Source organism: Phocoena sinus, chromosome 20, assembly GCF_008692025.1.
Source record: "Phocoena sinus isolate mPhoSin1 chromosome 20, mPhoSin1.pri, whole genome shotgun sequence".
NCBI classification, from domain to species: Eukaryota; Metazoa; Chordata; class Mammalia; order Artiodactyla; family Phocoenidae; genus Phocoena; species Phocoena sinus.
Genome location: NC_045782.1, coordinates 11,364,933 through 11,384,746, shown reverse-complemented (window position 1 = coordinate 11,384,746; position 19,814 = coordinate 11,364,933). Strand labels below are relative to the sequence as shown.

At 39.5% G+C, this 19,814-nt stretch overlaps 1 protein-coding gene across 5 annotated transcripts in view; it reads right to left on the bottom strand.

Moving 5' to 3' along the window:
• Nucleotides 1-19,814, bottom strand: part of ANKFY1 (ankyrin repeat and FYVE domain containing 1) — a 78,168-nt gene that overhangs the window by 43,060 nt on the left and 15,294 nt on the right. For 4 of the 5 annotated variants that reach the window (XM_032615539.1, XM_032615542.1, XM_032615541.1 and 1 more), the window contains exons 2-4: nt 17,882-18,074; nt 13,556-13,674; nt 2,458-2,593 (exon numbers count right to left, since the gene is read on the bottom strand). In XM_032615539.1, the coding sequence (XP_032471430.1) occupies nt 2,458-2,593; nt 13,556-13,674; nt 17,882-18,074 (448 nt within the window). Of the gene's footprint in view, nt 1-2,365; nt 2,594-13,555; nt 13,675-17,881; nt 18,075-19,814 lie in introns of all 5 variants that reach the window. The other variant, XM_032615543.1, reaches the window with a different exon arrangement.

Here is a 19,814-nt window from a genome sequence, read left to right as displayed (position 1 = left end):
ACTATTAGCAGACTGACAGCAATGTTTGAAGTTATTCTGACCCAGGCTATGAAATCAGAGCATTCCAGGAGAAAAGTCCTCTTTTCAGGTATGTGAAACTTTTACCACTTTTACAATGACAAATATCCTAATATCCTAAAACATGGTGTGATCTCAGAGAGTCCTGACTTTACAAAGCATTTTTACAGACAAATGCTGAGAGTCTGAAAATTCTATTCCCCTCCTTACTACTGCCAAAATACACTGTATCAAGATACTCAACTATGTTTCATGAAGACAGATGTTTTGTTACAACTGGCAGACACTTCATTTTCACTAAATTCTGGGATCCCCAGAGTGCCATTCACTATTTGGATAGCCTATAAATAGTAACTGACATGATTTACACAATTGAAGAACATGTAATTATATCTAAAAACTCAGATTTTCAGTTCATATCTTCTCTTTGAAAAGTAGCAAGGCAGACTAACTTTCCTCTAAAGGGATTTTGTTGCTGTTAATATATGTTTTTAATTTTAGAGTACAAAAAGGACACAGATGCACAAAAATGATAAACCTAATTTTTAAAGTACAAAGTCAAGCATATACTCAAGCATCCCACAAACTCCTGTCTAGTTTTTTATCAATCCCGTGTATGAACATAAGGCAGAAAAATTACTGAAAAGAATGAACAACAAAAGGTTAACAGTGGTTGAATTACAGACGATTTACTTTTTTTCTTTATATCATTCTATACTTTCTAAATACCATGAACTGAACACGTAGTTAATAATCAGGAAAAAATTATATAAACTGTCAGTTGTTAGCACACACCATTAATTCCCTCCTTTTTTAAGAGTATTTTCCTGATAATGCTTATGCCCAAAACTTCCTTTTCATCAAACTGGTGATAGCATTCCCAAACCACCAAGACCCCTACATTACAAAAATGATCAACACCGGCTTCACATTTAACTGCACACATTTGTGTTGGGGCCCTTTCACTTCCTATTTCAAATGTGTAATTTCTCCTGCAGACAGCAGTGGGCGCTCTGTGACCTTTCAAAAGCCAACAATTGAACCCGCTCCTGGGTCTCTTCCATCCCAGCCCTCAACAAAGCCATGACAGATAAACTTAATGCCTACATCCAACAATACAACATTGAGCACCTGGTCAGGTTGACAGTTATGAAGCCTAATCAGTCAATAAACAATAAACATTCTAATTAAAGAATCCATTACACAGATTACAATTATCTAAACTACTCCAAACTGCAGGGAACTTTTATCAAAGCAATTTAATTTACAAGCAAGTTTGACAAGGTCAATGGGAGAAAGCTCAGGAAATCTGGGGGGGAAAAAGTAGATATAAATCACACTCAATCTAATTAAAATTATTCTCATTTCACTCTCAGATGATTCAAAAACTCACCCAAAGAAAGGCCCTGACAGTAAAGTTATCTTTGCTAACCTAATACTGTATGTACCCTACAAACCTTAGACCTGCTTGTTTGATTTTTTTTTTTACTTATTGGATTTAGGTATTAACATGCACTCAAGCCCACATCAATCACAGACAGTCAAGAGTAACCTGTGTACTTGTCTCATGTGGGGCCCAGTGGGCCATCTCAGGGGAAACATCAGCCTCATAAAGAAAACAGAACAAGCAGCTCTAGTAGCAAGGTCTCTCTTGACTCACTGAGGGCAACACAACAAGTGGAATCCCTCTTGATAGCTGAAACTACCTCTCCACCCACCCAGGAAAAAAGCCATTCCTTCACGCATGCAGAATACAAAAGATTACTAAGTGACATAAAAAGACGCTCCATCTACCAAGCTGACTACCAAGGGCCATATCTCCAACAAAAACTAAAGGGCATTTTGCTTGATATCGTCTGGTGAACGTTTTGTTTTCTGTTGTTATAAAGGCCAACTCGGGAGAGCAACAGAGAAAATGCAATATAAAAAACATAGGAGGCTATCTCCTTGGAACCTAAAAAGCAGTTAACAAATGAAGTGAGACCTCAGAAACACTATGAAACTTACTGAAGCAGATTCTCATGTACTAATTTAGTCATTAATGTGTTTCTAACAAGAGAATATGACCAAGAACTCCTTCTAAGTAGATATATCAGAAAGTAGAATAAAATGTCAAAAGGAAATGGTATAGGAGGGAAAGTTGAGGCGCTGGACATTGGATTATATTATTTCATATTCAGTTCATCAGTTCACACAGCTATGTAATCTCAGGTAATAAACCAGTGAAAGAACACAGAATACCTAAAAGCTTTGGCAAAATTTAGCTTACAAGATAACACAAAGCAAGGGAGATAAAATTCTCTCCCCACTATTGCGTTTAAAAGAACACCTTGCAAAAGTTATTTACATTAGCAGAAGCAGCTGTTTTCCCAGAGCTTGGCATAATTAAAGCTCAGCCACCACCATCTGAGGTGCTTGAATATATCTGCTGTGACTTGCCTCTCCCTAAGGAGCTGTAGCTGAAACCGATTAGCTAGTTTCATCAGCTCAGTCAGGAACACATCATCTTCTCTGAACTCCAACTCATCCGTATAGATCCAGCGAAGCATTGTCATGGTCACCTCAGGGTTAGCATCTGGTTAAAGAAAGGAAGTAGAAAAACTTTGAAAACAAAGCACAGATGACATACTCAGGCCTTCTCGAGGACCCCTAAAAGTTGAGGATAATAAACTAAATTCTGGTAGACCCCACTCAAAGAAATATCACACAGCCATTAAAAATGGTAATTAAGCATTTTGGGTACCATCTGACTCCAGAAAAGTGTTAAAAATTCTGCACGGGGCAGCAGGTGGGGGAAATGAACCTATTAAAGATATAAGTCAGGGCTTCCCTGGTGGCGCAGTGATTGAGAGTCCGCCTGCTGATGCAGGGGACGCGGGTTCGTGCCCCTGTCCGGGAAGATCCCACGTGCCGCGGAACGGCTGGGCCCATGAGCCATGGCCGCTGGGCCTGTGCGTCCGGAGCCTGTGCTCCGCGACGGGAGAGGCCACAGCGGTGAGAGGCCTGCGTACCGCAAAAAAAAAAGATATAAGTCAAATAAACTGGAGGAAACTACTTTAAACATATGGCAAAGAGTTTACATTCTAATAAAAATATCTTACAAATAAAAATGAGAAGCTGGACACTCAATGGAAATATCAGCAATGGATATAAATAGGTAATTCACAAAGAAATAAAATGGCCAATAAACCTTACTGATAATTAAATATAAACTTAAACTAGAATACTTTTTTTGTTTCTCAGACTAGCAAAGATTCTTAGAAGTGCATAACATTTTTTTTCCCCTTTGGCTGTGCTGCAGTGGAAGAGCAGAGTCTTAACCACTGGACTGCCAGGGAAGTGCATAACCTTTGACACAGCAATCATACACGTAGATTATTATCCTAAGAAAATAACTAAGCAAATACAGAGAAACATAAGATAGTCAATGCAGTATTATTTTTAATAATGAAAAACTGGAGCAAAACTCTTAAGAGAACTAATTAAATAAATTAGAGTATAAACTGGAAAATGTTGCATCAATTAAAATTATTTAGATCTATATTCAATATAAAGATATTCACTACATAGCAAGTAAAAAAACTACATAACTAAAAATACATGTATTAAATGATCTTACTTTTTGCTAGATATATTTGTCTGTGTATATATATGTGTGTATACACATGCACACATGCACACACACACACATACATAGTTTTGTGTCTGTCTTCCATCCAAGTACTAACCAAGTCCAACCCTACTTAACTTCCAAGATCAGACAAAATCGAAGACATTCTGGGTGGTATGACCACAGAAAGACTGTCCATCTGTCTGTCTGTCTATCTATTGAGAGACTGTAAAGATATACACTAAAAGTATTGACCTGGAGGAATTTGTAACTAATTTTTCTTTTAGCTTCTTTTCTCCCTGATTTTTATTTAATGAACATGCATTACTTGTGTAGTTTTTTAAGTTAAAATGCTTTACAGCAACTCGGGGAAATGCTTGAGATGAAAATCATAATGATTTTCATCTAAATTATGATTTCTACTAAAATCAACTCTTGGTTAATCAGAAGGAGGTCAGTGATGGTCAGAGGATCACTCAAAAAATCATGGTCTACACACCAATAGTTCTCAACTGTGGGCCTGGGCTAACAGAATCAGCATCATCTGGGAAAGTGTGAGAAAGTCTTATTATCAGGCCCACCCTGATCTACTGAGTCGGAAACTATAAGAGTGAGGCCCAGCATTTGTGTTTTAAGAAGTCCTTCATGTGACTTTGATGCTTGCTAAGGTTTAAGAAACTATACTCAATTCTTGATTACCTAGGAAAGGTGGAACATGCAACAGGAACATCCCATTAACTTAGTAATTAGGCAACAACTGAATGGTTCTTACTAACCCCTCTCTTCCAACTCTAGTGGGGAGGAGAGGGGTGAAGACAGTAATGTCAAGTGAGTGAAACTGAAGGCCCCTGATTAACTTGCAACCACATTAATTCACCATCACCCCCTTAAGTAGCCAGATAGTAAAAGGAGAAAAAAAAAAGGTGTAATTGGCGGGGAAAAAAACAGTGAAAAATAATGCATCAAAATGCTAACAGTGATTAGGTTAAGGTCTATTTTTTTTTTCTTTTCTCTTACCTGCCGATGTAGTAATAATACTTTTGTAAATGTCTTAAGAGAGAGAAAAACATTTTAAAATCAGATGAAAATCTAATTTGATTTCTTTAAACAATTTACTTGAAGAAGTACTTCAACTAAGCTGTCTAAGATATACAAAGTAGATCTTGAAACAGTGAAATTCTAAGCTAGCTTTGTAAACTGGGTTTACAGTAGTCTCTTAATGAAAAGAAAAAATATGTAGGCCATGCAATTTGTCCAGAGTCACCAAAAATGCCAAAACTGTGTACAGGCAGACCTCATTTTATTACACTTCACTTTATCACACTTTGCAGATAGTGTTTTTTCACAAATTGAAGGTTTATGGTAACCCTGTGTTATCAGATGATGGTTAGAAATTTTTAGCCATAAGGTATTTTTAAATTAAGGTATGTACATTGTTTTTTTAGACATAATGGCAATGCACACTTAATAGGTTATGTGTAAACGTAACATTTACATGCACTGGGAAAACAAAAAATTCATGTGACTCACTTTGTTACAATTTTTGCTCTTGATGGCAGTGGTCTGGGACTGAACCTGCAATATCTCCGAGGTCTGCCCGTATACCACTACTTGGCTCATAAAGCCTTATCTTGGAAAGATAGCTTATTCCTAATGATGAGAGCATCCCCAACACCACAACCCTCAAATATCTTCTCTGTGGTAGTTTAATTAATTTTGTTTAAAATTTGGCTGGTTTCCTTTAATAACTCTTACCCCAATTGTCCAAATAAATTTGACCTGTACGGCTGATAAACCAAAATCTAGTTTTCTTAAAAACCACATCAGCAGGGACGTCCTGGAAGCCCTCAAAATTTCAAATAAAATAAGATCCAAGTGATCGCCAAACTTTCCCACTCCTGCTTTGACTCTTCCCTTAATCTCCAAAATAAACTGAGAATAGATCCATTTTGAGACTCAGGCTAAGCAGCCCGTGGTATAAGACGGGCAGAGAACAATGAACCAGAAGGGCATGTGCTTCCAACTGTGTACTTTTAGGCAAGCGATTCAGTCTATCTGCTTCCAATCTATGTAAGCAGTGGCTATAAAAGTCAGATGACCCCATAAACCAGAAATTACCTTTAAAAAGATTAGACTCTGAGAAGTGAAACCAGTTGGCATCCGTGACTTGCCTGATATATCTGCTGCTAGAAGCCGTCACCCCCTCATCAGGCTCAGTGCAGAAGCTGGTAAAAATCTGTGACTGCAAGGATGAAAAGAAGGTAACACCTAACCTTCCGACTTCACTGTAGTCCACGATGCATATAGTCACGCTCTGGAAAACTTGAAATTTTCTATGTGACCAAGTTGGGGTTTTTTTTTTTTTTTTTTGGTCTGATTTCAGATAAATGTTTTATAAGACATTTGGAAAGAATGGGAATAAACTTATCTGTACGCAAGTAGCCATTAAATGAAGCATACTGAGGAAATTAATTTTGTTACTTAAATCCTCCATTCAATCTGTCAAATCTGAGAAAGGTGTTTTGAATCTCCTACTGTGACTCTGGTTTGTCTTTGAGTTTCCAACTATTTTTTTCTTCATCCACTTTACAAAAAGGTTTTAGCTCATAAAATTTAAAAATCATGATAGACTGTATCTTTTTTTTTTTTTGCCACACCGCAGGACTTGCAGGATCTTAGTTCCCCAACCAGGGATTGAACCCGGGCCCCAGCAGTGAAAGCACCGAGTCCTAACCACTGGACCACCAGGGAATTCCCATAGACTGCATCTTTTATCAGTATAAACATCCTCTTTAGTCAGTTTAAGGATGTACCCTTAAATATAACTTCTTGGAAATAAAAATAAACCCCATATCGTACTTCTAAATAATCCCAGTGTCAAAAAGGAATAAAAGTATAGAGGGTCTAGTTCTGTTATGGCAGTGTGACAACCCATGCTATTGTAACTGATTATAGCTAAAAACTGTAGACAGCGTACCAAAAACAGCTACCAGAGGATTCTGAAAGTAAACAAAAGCATCTGAATTGTAGGGGGAGGCAAACCTTGAAGAAGCAATTGCACTGGACAAGCTTCTCCATTGTTTTTTTTTCCCTTTATGGCTTTGTCCTGAGGGTAGACCTGTCTAGGAGGAACACTGCCGTAGTGACCACGAGGATGCCTAAAATTCCAATAAAAACTCCACCTTTCTGGTCAGATGAACCAGGAAAAGGAGCTCCCAGGGCACTGAAGGGTCAGGGGAGAGTCCCAGAGTGAAGAGAACCAGAGAAGGGGATCTCCTAATTCTGTGTACAAGCCACATAGGCCTCAGGCTCACCTCTAAGCCACTGATGCACGGAACAGTCCTAGCCCAGCTTTAAGAACTGAAGTGGTATTTGAACCACCACCCACAGAAGGTGAAACAGAAGCTGCAGTTTGCACCTAAGGAGCCTTAGCATTTTCCAGAGGATGACACAGGACCAAAGTCTACACAACATAATGGCAATGTCCAGGATACAATTCAAAATCATTTGATAAAGAAAAACATTTGGAAAATATGACCGTTTTTCAAGGGAAAAGATAACCAACAGATGGTAACATCAAGATGACCCAGATACTGAACTTATGAAAGACTTGAAGACATCTAGTATAACTATGCTCCAGAAGGTAAAGGGAAACACACTTGAAATTAAAAGAAAAATTTTCAGCATATAAACTATAAGAAATAGAAATTATAGAAATGAAAAATATGTATAATAAAAACATACTCAGTGGGCTCAAGAGCAGAATGAAAACAGCAGTGCAAAAAGTCAGTAAACTTGAAGATAGATCAGTAGAATTTATCCTATCTGAAGAACAGAAAAAAAAAAGGTTGGGAGAAAAGAAAAAGAGCCTCAAAGAGACCTGTTGGATAGTAACAAAGGGTCTAGTATATGTGTCACTGGAGTCTCAGAAAGAAAGAGATCAAGGAAGAAAAATAATGAAGAAATGATGGTCCTTTCCTAATTTGGTGACAGACCTAAATTTTTAGATTCAAGATCAGAGTACCCTAAACAAGAAGAAAATCATATCTAGATATATCATCAGCAAACTACTGCAAACTAAACATAACGAACAAGTCTTTACCACTTCACATCCGGTAGAACAGCCTCTATCAAAACAAAACAAAACACAGTAAACCACAAGTATTGGTGAGGATGTGGAGAAACTGGAACCCTTGTGCACTGTTGGGGGAAATGTAAAATGGTGCAGACCGTATAGAAAACTGTTCCTCGAAAATTTAAAATAAAACTACTATATGATCCAGCAATTCCACTTCTGGGTAGGTACCCAAGAGAACTGAAAGCAGGCTCCTGAAGAGAGATTTGTACACCAATATTCACTGCAACATTATTTACACTAGCCAATAGATGGAAGCATATATTCCTCATCTATAAGAGGGAATAAACAATAGTACTTACCTCAAAGTGTTATTCTAAAGATAAATGAGTTAATACCTGTAAACTACCACCACATGTTAATTGCTATACAAAAACTTCCTATGATTATTATTAAAACAGACTATTTTAAACCAACACACAGACAAATTTAGCATAAACAGAGATTAGAGAGAAAAACACAAAAGCCATGTTAGGGTTGAGTTAAGGGGACATAACACAGATTATCTGAAGCTCTAAGAGAATCTCTGGGAGGGGGCCTCAGCTGTTAGCAGGAGGCCACAAGGCTGTTTGAGTGTCCTCATGACACAGCAGCTAACTTCTTCCAAAGTGAGCAATCCAAAGGACAGAGCAAGGAAGAAGTCACAATGCCTTCAAAGAACGTATCTCTGCAGTAACACGTTATCAATTACAAGCTCAGTCAGCCTGTACTTAAGAGGAATGGAATCAGGATCCTCCTTTGAAGGGAGGAATAACAAATAATTTATCGACATATTTTAAACCACCATAGATATCTTCAAAATACTGAAACTGAACAACCTAGGACTAGTAGTTCACATGGTATCTAACAGATGCCATTGTCCCTGTGAGTTTGCTGGAGCACCTCAGTGTGCCTGAGCACAGAGTCTGGGACCCTATGCTCCTTCCACTGCACAGTGCAACCTCCCAGGTCTGTGCTTTGCTGCGTAGTTTTCCTAACTGGACTGAAAAGGAGGGAAGGAGGATGCTTTCTGCTTTTGGAATGGCTTGACAAGACACAGGACACATTCCAGGAAAGCTGAATGACTCACCATAAACTCTCATGCCAGGGAACCATAAGATCTTTGCTGAAGGAAGCATGCAAGAAATTCTAGCTTCAAAACAGCCATTCTACAGCATTGGAACTGCTCAGTGTCAGCTGCTATTACTGAAGTGCTATAGAGAGGCTATAAACAAACCACTTAGCCTGAAGCAAACTGCTTTACTTCATAAAGAAGTTAAATATCGTGCATCAAGGTTTGTTGTACTGTGTTGAGCTAACAGTTATATTCTTTCTCTTCCCAGCTGATCAGTCAGTATCTTTATAAACATCTTTATACATAAAATAACCAATAAATAAAAAGCAAATTTATACTTTTGACCTTTATATTTTGAGACAATTTCAGACTTAACAAAACAGTTGTAGAGTTCCCGTATACCCTCTACCCATCTTCCCCTAATATTAGCATCTTACATAACCATAGCACAATTATTAAAACCAGGTGACTAGGACCGATACAATACTATTAACTAATTACAAACTTTGCCAATTATCCCAGTAATGTCCTTTTTATGGGCCAGAATCCAATTGAGGTACCACACTGCATTTCATTATCATGTCTCCTTAGTCTCCTCCAATCTCTAACAGTTCCTTAATCTTATCTTGTCTTTCATGACCTTAACATATTTGAGTAATACTGGTCAGTTATTCTGTGGGACGTTCCTCAATTTGGGTTAGTTTGATGCTTTCCCATAATTAGATTGAGGTCATGCATTTATGGCAAGAATCCTACAGAAGTGATTGTGCCTTTGTCACTGCATCATATCAAGCACAAAATATTTTACTTTTTTTTTTTTTTTGCGGTACGCGGGCCTCTCACTGCTGTGGCCTCTCCCGTTGCGGAGCACAGGCTCCGTACGCACAGGCTCAGCGGCCACGGCTCACGGGCCCAGCCGCTCCGCGGCACGCGGGATCCTCCCGGACCGGGGCACGAACCCATGTCCCCTGCATCGGCAGGCGGACTCTCAACCACTGCGCCACCAGGGAAGCCCAATATTTTACTTTTTTGAACAAGGTATGATTTAAGAAAACTTTCATGTACCCAAATACATTTTAAACACTTGGTATATAATGCCTACTGTATCTTCATCAACATGTGCTAAAATTCTTATAACAATTAATAGAATTAAAGTTGTGCTTATTTTGAATTTAAAGAAATGTCAGTTACACAAGAATCTCCAAAGAAAATGTGAGACTTAGGATGTCACTCGCTAAGAATGTAAGTTCCATACAAATACGAATTTAATTTTGTTCACTGCTATAAACCTAGTACCTTGAAAAGTGCCTGCCACTCAACATTTGTGATATTAATGGACTAATTCTGAAGAAACAAAATACCAATAAATTCATAAAATGATTTTATTAAGTTCATGAGTGTGGAAAAGGTTCAACCATTTAAAACACAGCTTTTACGCTATTTATACACTTGTTTACAAGAGCCTATTTCCAATCTCCCTCAGGCGCGAGGCAGCCGTGGGCAGTAGTGCTTCCAGGTATCGTATAACACACAGGCTTCTCAGGCAGTTTTCAGTTGCTGCAAGCCCAGATTTAGGTAATCACACCCATACCCACCCAGGCAACTCAGCAGGACTTTGCACAAGACACACAAACATGAACAGGTGCACAAATGCAACCACCTCCTTGGAACCCTTCAAAGATATGCTTCAAAGATAAACTTTATAAAGAAAAGTAAAGATGGGCATCCCTGGTGGCGCAGTGGTTAAGAATCCGCCTGCCAATGCAGGGAACACGGGTTTGAGCCCTGGTCCGGCAAGATCCCACATGCCACAGAGCAACTAAGCCCATGCACTACAACTACTGAGCCTGTGCTCCAGAGCCCGAGAGCCACAACTCCTGAAGCCCGGGCACCTACAGCCCGGGCGCCTAGAGCCTGTGCTCTGCAGCAAGAGAAGCCACCACAACGAGAAGCCCGCGCACCACAACGAAGAGTAGCCCCCGCTCACCTCAACTAGAGAAAGCCCACGCGCAGCAAGGAAGACCCAACGCAGCCAAAAGTAAATAAATAAAATTTAAAAACGCTTAAAAAAAAAAAAGAAAAGATACCATAAGCTCCACTACAGCTATCTTAGTAGATGCCTGATTTACCAAAGCCACCAGAAACATTGACTCTGCAGCCGCTCACTCCTGAAAGCAAACCTTGTAGCCCGGATCAAACCATGCTGATTATTTACAGCAGGAGGCATGGTCAGGGACATTTAAAGGCATTAACATTATACCTTCCTAAACTCTAGAAAATCTCCTGCTTCTCAGTGATCCAATCTTGTGGTCAGATAGTCACAGATAGTGTTAAAGCAGCTCTTAAATGTTCTAATGTACTAAAAAAGTAAAAGTAAAATTTTAAGTGCAATGTTTAAGCTTTTCATACATTAATGCAATTTTCTGTGTTCTTACGTAATTTTGTTTGTTCTGGGGAGCAGTCATATTTTATTTTTCCCACTCATTCATTTTGGTTGTATGCAATATTTCACAGTTACATTTACCATGATAAACATTTACACTGTCTGAATTACCTATAACAGAATCCATCTGACAGAAGTCAAATGATGAGGTAAAAAAAAAAAAAGTATGACTATTTTATAGCTCAGCTGTCTAACTGCTTTCTAAACCCTTCATACCCATTTATAACGTGACTGGCAATGTGCAAGAATACCAATTTCATGAGCCTCACAACTACTGGGATCATCAATTTTTTTTTTTTTTTTTGTGGTACGCGGGCCTCTCACTGTTGTGGCCTTTCCCATTGCGGGGCACAGGCTCCGGACGCGCAGGCCCAGCGGCCATGGCTCATGGGCCCAGCCACTCCACGGCATGTGGGATCTTCCCAGACCGGGGCACAAACCTGTGTCCCCTGCATTGGCAGGCGGGCTCTCAACCACTGCACCCCCAGGGAAGCCCGGGATCATCAATTTTTGATACTGTAGGTATCAAAAGGTGGTAATTTATTCTAAACTTTTTTCTAACAAAGTTGAATATTTTCAGTATTTTATTATCTCTACTAGTCTCTGAAAACTACCTGTTCATGTAATCAAGATCCTATCATGCACTGTGAAGAACACCTCATGATCCAATGGGTTTTAAAAGTTACCCATAATTGGGCTTCCCCGGTGGCGCAGTGGTTGAGAGTCTGCCTGCCGATGCAGGGGACACGGGTTCGTGCCCCGGTCCGGGAAGATCCCACATGCCGTGGAGCGGCTGGGCCCGTGAGCCATGGCCGCTGAGCCTGCGCGTCCAGAGCCTGTGCTCCGCAACGGGAGAGGCCACAACAGTGAGAGGCCCGCGTACCACCAAAAAAAAAAAAAAAAAAAAAAAAAAAAGTTACCCATAATTGTGTTATATGGGGTCAAAGATATAAGGCTTCAAAAGATTGTACTTTTAAAAAAGAAAAACTGTTCAGATTTCAATCATGTGGACTGGTGTCCTTCCAGTAAAGACCGTTTCCCAAGTAGATGTTTTAGTTATAGGCATGAATGCATATGCTCATGTATATGCATGTATGAATATTTGTGTGTTTACAGCTATGAATTATGGACCTCAGGTTAAATCCTAAAAATGATCATGAGACAGAGTTCACTCACAGTGGAGAAGCATCAGACAATTTACCCCCTAAATTCTTGAGATAAATGCTTATTTAACCTGTGCAACACTGCTCAGGTGTTAGCCACCTCTGACACGTTCCTTATCAGCCCAAGTTAGTCTCTTCTGTACCTTAGACATAAAGCCATTATACTACTGTATATACAGCCCTGGCCTTAAATGATTTGTTATCAGCCCATTTCCTCCAACAGAGTATGAGCTCTGTATGGCAAGGATGGTGTTATAGTCATCTCAGTGTTCCTAACACTACACATGGAAAACAGTACCTTCTGAATTGGCAAACCTTTTGAACAAAGACAAATCAGACTTTCCACACAGTCCATCACTTCTGCAAGTAACTCATATCTTAATGCCTGGGTATGTTCCTTACCACATTATAATTCTCTTGATTATTAATATCAGAATTAAATTCAAAATTTGCTCTTTTTATTTTTTTTAAGCAGCTGTTAGGCAAGTACTAAGTGAAAATGCAATTTTGAAATCAACTTTTGAAAACGATGTTTTTAAGTTTACTTAACCACCATATTTACCCAAATTCTATACAACATACTGTGGCATAAGACAATTAAATAATAACATTAAACAGCTCAATGCACTTATTCAAATCCTAAAGACTGATGGTCATCCTTTGATGTTAAAGAAAGAATATTCTTATTCTTTGGAATAAATGTTACTTCTGAATTCAGTTCTTATAGACCAGGAAAAGTACCTTTGGCAGCTATGATTAAATTTTAAGCAACTGAACGGCAGCAGGACTTTTTCTTAGAGTGGAAGAAAAATTTTTCTCTACACATGCTCCCATATTTATAACATACTACTATATGAAGAGTTTCTGGATAAATATTCGTATTTTATAAATTCTAAGAATACTGTGAATCCTCAAATATTTATGATTTATTAGCCAGACATTAAACAGAAGTGTCCACAAAGTACAACCTACTGGTTCACTAACTATTTAACTAGTTTATGGTCACCATCAATTTATAAGAAAAGTATTCTACGTTCATTAAACCACAAATATTTCAAAATTACACACCATAACCTTCTGCCAAATGCTCTTGTGCTGGGAGTTTTGAGTCCCCAGCCCGTCAGAGGCTCACCTGACAGGTCCAGCTCCTCGGTGGAAGACAAACTGGCCAGACTCCAGCTGTCACTGCGGGCCGCCAGGACAAACTTGTGAGCATTGATGTGCCTGCCCCCAACCTTTATCTTCAGATCACTGATGAAGAAAAATACCCACAGATATAAAATGTCATTATAACTAGGTATAGCTAGAATTCACAGCTGATAAATACATGGGTATTGACCGATCAACATGCGTCTGCAAAAGAAAAAAAAAATCACAGCAGAATTATTTCTCTATGCTACCACTGAATTCTGATGGCTCATATTTACAATATGTTGCTAGACACGTTTTCTATTTCTAACTTCTAGCTTTAGTTCACGTGGGATGTTCTGCTTTCAAAGACATTCCCTAATGTCACCCACAAGATGGTGAACCTACAAGTTATCAATACATAGGATTATTAATATTCATATAAAGAGTAGAAGAGGTTTTACGAAGGAAAAAAAATCAAGATTAATCGTCAGGAGAGAGAGATAGAAAGATTAAAGATTGTGATGACAGCTCTGAGACTACAGGGCTGCAGCGCTCCACACTATATTAATGCTCAAGCAAGGTTAAACCAAAAACCATGAACAAATTAGCTTTGACAAAGCAGTCAAGAATATGAAACCCAATATCTACACTCCTGTTCTCACCAGAAACATTCAGACCTATTATTGGCCATTTTTTACTCAACCATTTATAAAGAAATGGGATGAGAGAAATCTTTTTTTCAAACATGTTTCCATATGTATGACTTACCACTACATGAAAAGAGCTTTCCAAATAGTTATTTATTTTTAACTTTGAAATGTCAAATGTCAAGGTGGGAAAGCATCTGGGCAGTTAACAAAAACCTAAGGGTGACCTACTGGGCTGACACAAGCATGTGCCAGATGGCAGCGCTGGCAGCAATCCACAGGCACGAATCAGCATCACCCTGCTTGTATCTGCATGTCTTTTTATTTTTATATTCCCGTTGAAAATAATTTGTTAGGCTGGAAAGGTTTCAGAAACTAAATTCAGAGAGAGGGAGAGAGAGAGAGGGAGAGAGGGAGAGAGGAATGGGGGTGAGAGAGAGAGAAAGAAAGGAAGGAAAGAAAGAAAAGAAGGAAGGAAGAGAGAGAAAGGGAGGGAGGGAGGGAGGAGAGAGAGAAAGAGAGAAAGAAAGAAAAAACTATTACATGAATTGACTCATCCACTTAAAAGGAGATGCAAACAGAATACTGCTTCTGTATAACGCTTGATGCAAACACATTTTACCCCACAAAAGCACTGTCTAGAACATACTTTATAATTATGTAAGCATATCAATTCTACTTCTATTAAAGAACTAACCAAGTTGCAACTAATTATGTTAGAGCAAAAGAGTAATAGGGTACTTATTATTTCAAACTATTAGAAAATACTGTTAACACAAAACACTATCAATAAAGAAGAAATACAACTGATATTCTATTTTAAATGGAAGATAAAACTGTCTCATATCATATCCTATGATAAGGTTTAAAAATTATAATGAAAACAAAGCACAAATAATTTTTACATCTAAATTTATTTGTAAAGTATTAAATTCTAATAATGTAAATGAACAGTCACTGTTTACTGTTTCTGCCACAAACCTGACTTTAGCCACAAAATTATAAAAATGAATGTTTCTATAAAATTCCTACTATTATTCATGAATGTCAAGTCAAAACTTTTCTTCTGTAGTCTTAACATCTCAAAAGGAAATAAATATAAGGATTTCACTAATCTCTAATAATAATAATTTAAAAAAATATGATTCAAAAATGTAAAATTGGACAGGTCAAGGCTATGAGGACTCTATGCAGAAACAATTAGGAGGCTAGCAATTTTTTAAAAATTTCATCCTAGTCAACTAAAGGCATTTCCTTTTAAAATATGGATGCTAGGATGTAACAACTGGAGAGGAAACATAAATAAAGAGCTTCTTGCTAGAGTGTCTCAATCAAACACTTTAATAGGAAAAATTATAAGCTTGTTTGCTAAAAGAATGGTAGTAAATAACTACATATAACCATCATTTTTAACTGTCTTATGGGACCAAAGCCTCCTCCTGAACTTAAGAATAAAAGAAATGCACCAATTTCTTCCACATTGCTCAATTTAAAAATTTTAACACTGACTCTTCAGTTATTCCAATTACTGAAATACACATAAAAACACTATTTAAATTCAACAAAATGCATGTTCATGGGACAAAGTATTTTTCCCCCCCTATCTTGGTAAAAGAGCATCTGCTTCAGAAATTGATATTCCAGTTTCATTTATCCCATCTCAAAAGGTAAGTCCTCTTTGAAGTCTCCATTCCTCATCTGATTATCAATTGTAGATAACAAAGGTATTCAGCCTTCTTTTGATAAAGGACAGGTTTTAGAAGAGGAAGGGAGACCCACCAGAGCCATGGGATCATACCATAGCCGACCAGGTAAAAAGTGGCCAGAAGAGGAAACTGCCCAGTCTCATTCCCAGTCTCCTAGAAGGACTACAGTATAAGAATGCAATCAGGGACTTCCCCTGGCGGTGCAGTGGTTAAGAATCCGCCTGGCAATGCAGGGGACACAGGTTCAAGCCCTGGTCTGGGAAGATCCCACATGCCGTGGAGCAACTAAGCCTGTGCGCCACAACTACTGAGCCTGCGCTCTAGAGTCCACGAGCCACAACTACTGAGCCTGCGCACCTAGAGCCCGTGCTCCACAAGAGAAGCCACTGCAAGGAGAAGCCCACGCACCCCAATGAAGAGCAGCCCCCTCTCGCAGTCTGCAACTAGAGAAAGCCTGCGCACAGCAACAAAGACCCAGTGCAGCCAAAAATTAATTAAATAAAATTAATTAATTAAAGTTTTTTTAAAAAGGAATGCAATCAACTGTTATGTATTACAGAAAGTAAATTATGGGAATTCTAACGGGTAAGAGCCTTGGACAGTGGGAGAGCTGTGTCTGTAATAGAAATGCCAGGCTTCCTGGGGCCAATGGAAACAAAGTTTTCACTTGTCCATGGGAAAAAGAGGAGGGCAAAAAGAAAAAAGACAATGAACTATATTTTACAAGTAGATACATCCATTAGATTTAAAGAAAGCCCTGTCCTTTACTCAGAGTATGTACTTCCTATTTTTTTGGTATTAATTTTTTTCTTTTCTTTTAGAAATGATTAAGATGGTAGATGGCAATCCTGGATTTTGATCTATTTTAAATGTCATAATTTCAAAATTTTACTTAATCATCTAATCCAATCATCCTTCTCCCTAGTAGGCAAATCCTTCCTTCCACACACATTCATGTCCATGTTTCTTTTCCACATCCACATCCCAGCTCAGTCCTTCATCACTTCCGGTCTGGACTATTTACGACAACATCATGGCTGCTCTTGTCTTTTTATAATTTCATCTATATGATGTTACCAGACTAATCTGCCTAAAACACCACTTTGATTATGATAGTCCTATAACTCAAAAACACTGTTCCACACTTCCTAGAGGATCAAGTCCAAATTCCTCACCTTGGCATCCCCAATCCACCCTACCTTACCCACCTCTCCCAGTGCTCCCCTATATGGACATGTACCCTAGAATGGGCCCCTCACTGTCCTCTAAATCCTCCACATGTTCCCATGTTTGAGCCTATTCTTAGCCACTCCCTCTACTAGTAATATCACTGTCTTTATCTATTAAATCCTACTCAGCCTTTAACCTTTACCTCAAAACTCATTTAATAACAATACTGTTTTAATAACAATTAAAAATTGAGCACTTACTATGTGCTAGACTGTTGTTCTAAGTGCTTAAAGAGTATTTTATTAATTTAATCCTCACAACAACCCTAAGGTAAACAGTCGTATTATTATCCCCATTTTACAGATTAGGAGGCTGAGGCATGTCATATAGCTCCAGGTCACATAGCCAGTAAGTGGCCAGCTGAGCTTCTAACACAGGCTGTGTGGCTCCAAAGTCCACCCTCAACCATCATGCTACACTACCCACTAGTTCCAAGATGCCCATTTTGACCAGCTCAAGAGAAAGTGACCTCTCCCCTCTGAATCCCTGGACCTGTAAGCTAATTCCTATCTATACCAGCGATGCTATCACCATCACTCCTATACTCTGTACTGAATATAAGCAGCAAACAAAAGAGACAAAATCTTGCCTCAAGGGGCCTACATTCCAGAGACTAAAGGCTGGTCAACTAGTAGAGGGAAATAAACTTGGGAAGAAAGTCAATAAGAGGAGAAGCTGCAATGTAGCCTGTGAATAAAGCAAAAGGGCTTGCTTCCCCAAACTGGCCCAGTGCCAGGAGCTCACCTATACTGCTCCTGCTCGTACAGGTCGGCCACAATCGTCAGCAGGCGGCTGATGAAGGACTCTTTGCTGCTTTCCTTGTTTGCTTGCGCAGCCAAAAGGGTGCATCTCTTCTCTGTCTCTGCCAATTTCTTCTGCAGCTTGACATACTCCTGTCGGAGAAGCATCAAGTGCTTCTCCAACTTGGCCACCTCCTCTGCAAAGGAGACAAAAAATCAAGTTTACCACAGCAGGTGTAAAAGCAGACAGCATCCACTCATCCCTCATCCTGCAGCCAGGATGGCTACCAAAATGACTACAGCTGACCCTTGAACACGGGGTTGAACTGCGTGGGTCTACTTACACACAGATATGTTTCATTAGTAAATATATACAGTACTACACCATCCGCAGTTGGCTGAATCTGAAGATATGGAGGAATCAAGGTCACGGAGGGCTACAAATTACACAAAGATTTATTTTCCACCGAGCCGGAACGTAGGTGTTCCTAGCCCCTGGAGTTGTTCAAGGGTCAACTGTAGTCACATGACATTCCTACTCTTTCTTATTGATACTCCCACAAGACCAAGAATGGTTTTGTTTGAGGGTGCCATCACAATCCAGGGATGTTTTCCCAGTTTCCCTGAAGATCAATATTTAACATATGGAGTCTCAGGAATGATTATAAAAATTATTTGGGAGGCTTTTTCAAACCACTAGCAGTAATAAGTAACTTCTACATATCACATGCTGTTCTACAAGCTTTCCGTGAACTCTCATGCAAGATTCATGACAACCCCATGGGGTAGGTACTATTACTAGCCACACTTTTCAGATGAGGACACTGGACCACAGATTAAGAATTTGCCCAAGGTCACAAAGCTGGTGAGAGGTGGGGCTGGGATATGAGCCCAGGCATTCTCATTCCGGGGCCTGTGATCTATTAACCACTACCCCACACTACCTGACACCTGCCCTCCCTCAGGAAGCCTCAGGGCAGTCAATAACGGTTCAGATGGAAGCAAGTAATATTCCACAGGTGTGCTGGGGCAGATTTAAAAGGTTGAGAACCATTGTATTTTTTTTTAATTAATTTATTTTTGCTGTGTTGAGTCTTCGTTTCTGTGCCAGGGCTTTCTCTAGTTGTGGCAAGTGGGGGCCACTCTTCATTGCAGTGCGCGGGCCTCTATAGCGGCCTCTCTTGTTGCAGAGCACAGGCTCCAGAAGCGCAGGCTCAGTAGTCGTGGCTCACGGGCCTAGTTGCTCCGTGGCATGTGGGATCCTCCCAGACCAGGGCTCGAACCCGTGTCCCCTGCATTAGCAGGCAGATTCTCAACCACTGCGCCACCAAGGAAGCCCGAGAACCACTGTATTTGATTCATTAAATTCAACAAACATTTACCAAGTAGCTACGAGGTGCCAGACACTACAGTGGTAAGCAAAATCGACATATCTTTCCTCAGAGCTTTTAGTAACCGGGGAAAGTAAATTTTTATAATTAAAATAACAATTGCAACAACTCTAATGAGTACTAGAAGAAAAGAACAGAGCTATGAGAACCTATAATAAAGAAATTTAACTTCGGACATCAGGGAAGACTCCCCTGAGGATGCAAGCAGTCAAGAGACTTCTCTCTTCCTTTCCCTGGAACTTTGGTGGGGATTCGTGCAACCATGCATAAATCATCGTATCTAGGGAACCACAGTGCTGCTATGGTCATTCTCTGGGCTTCGGTCCATCCACCCTCTACTCCCCACCACAGATATTCCAAATCTCGACACCGCCCTCAAGCCCATCTCCCACCCAATCTGCCTCATTCTTGGCCAATGTCTTGAGAAAACTGAGCTATTGCCACCGACCCCCACCGTGCCAGCAACTACTCCCATCTACCCCATGCTTTCTCAGTGAAACCATCTCCCTCCTATCCAAGCTTAATCCCTCCACCTCTGCTCCAAAC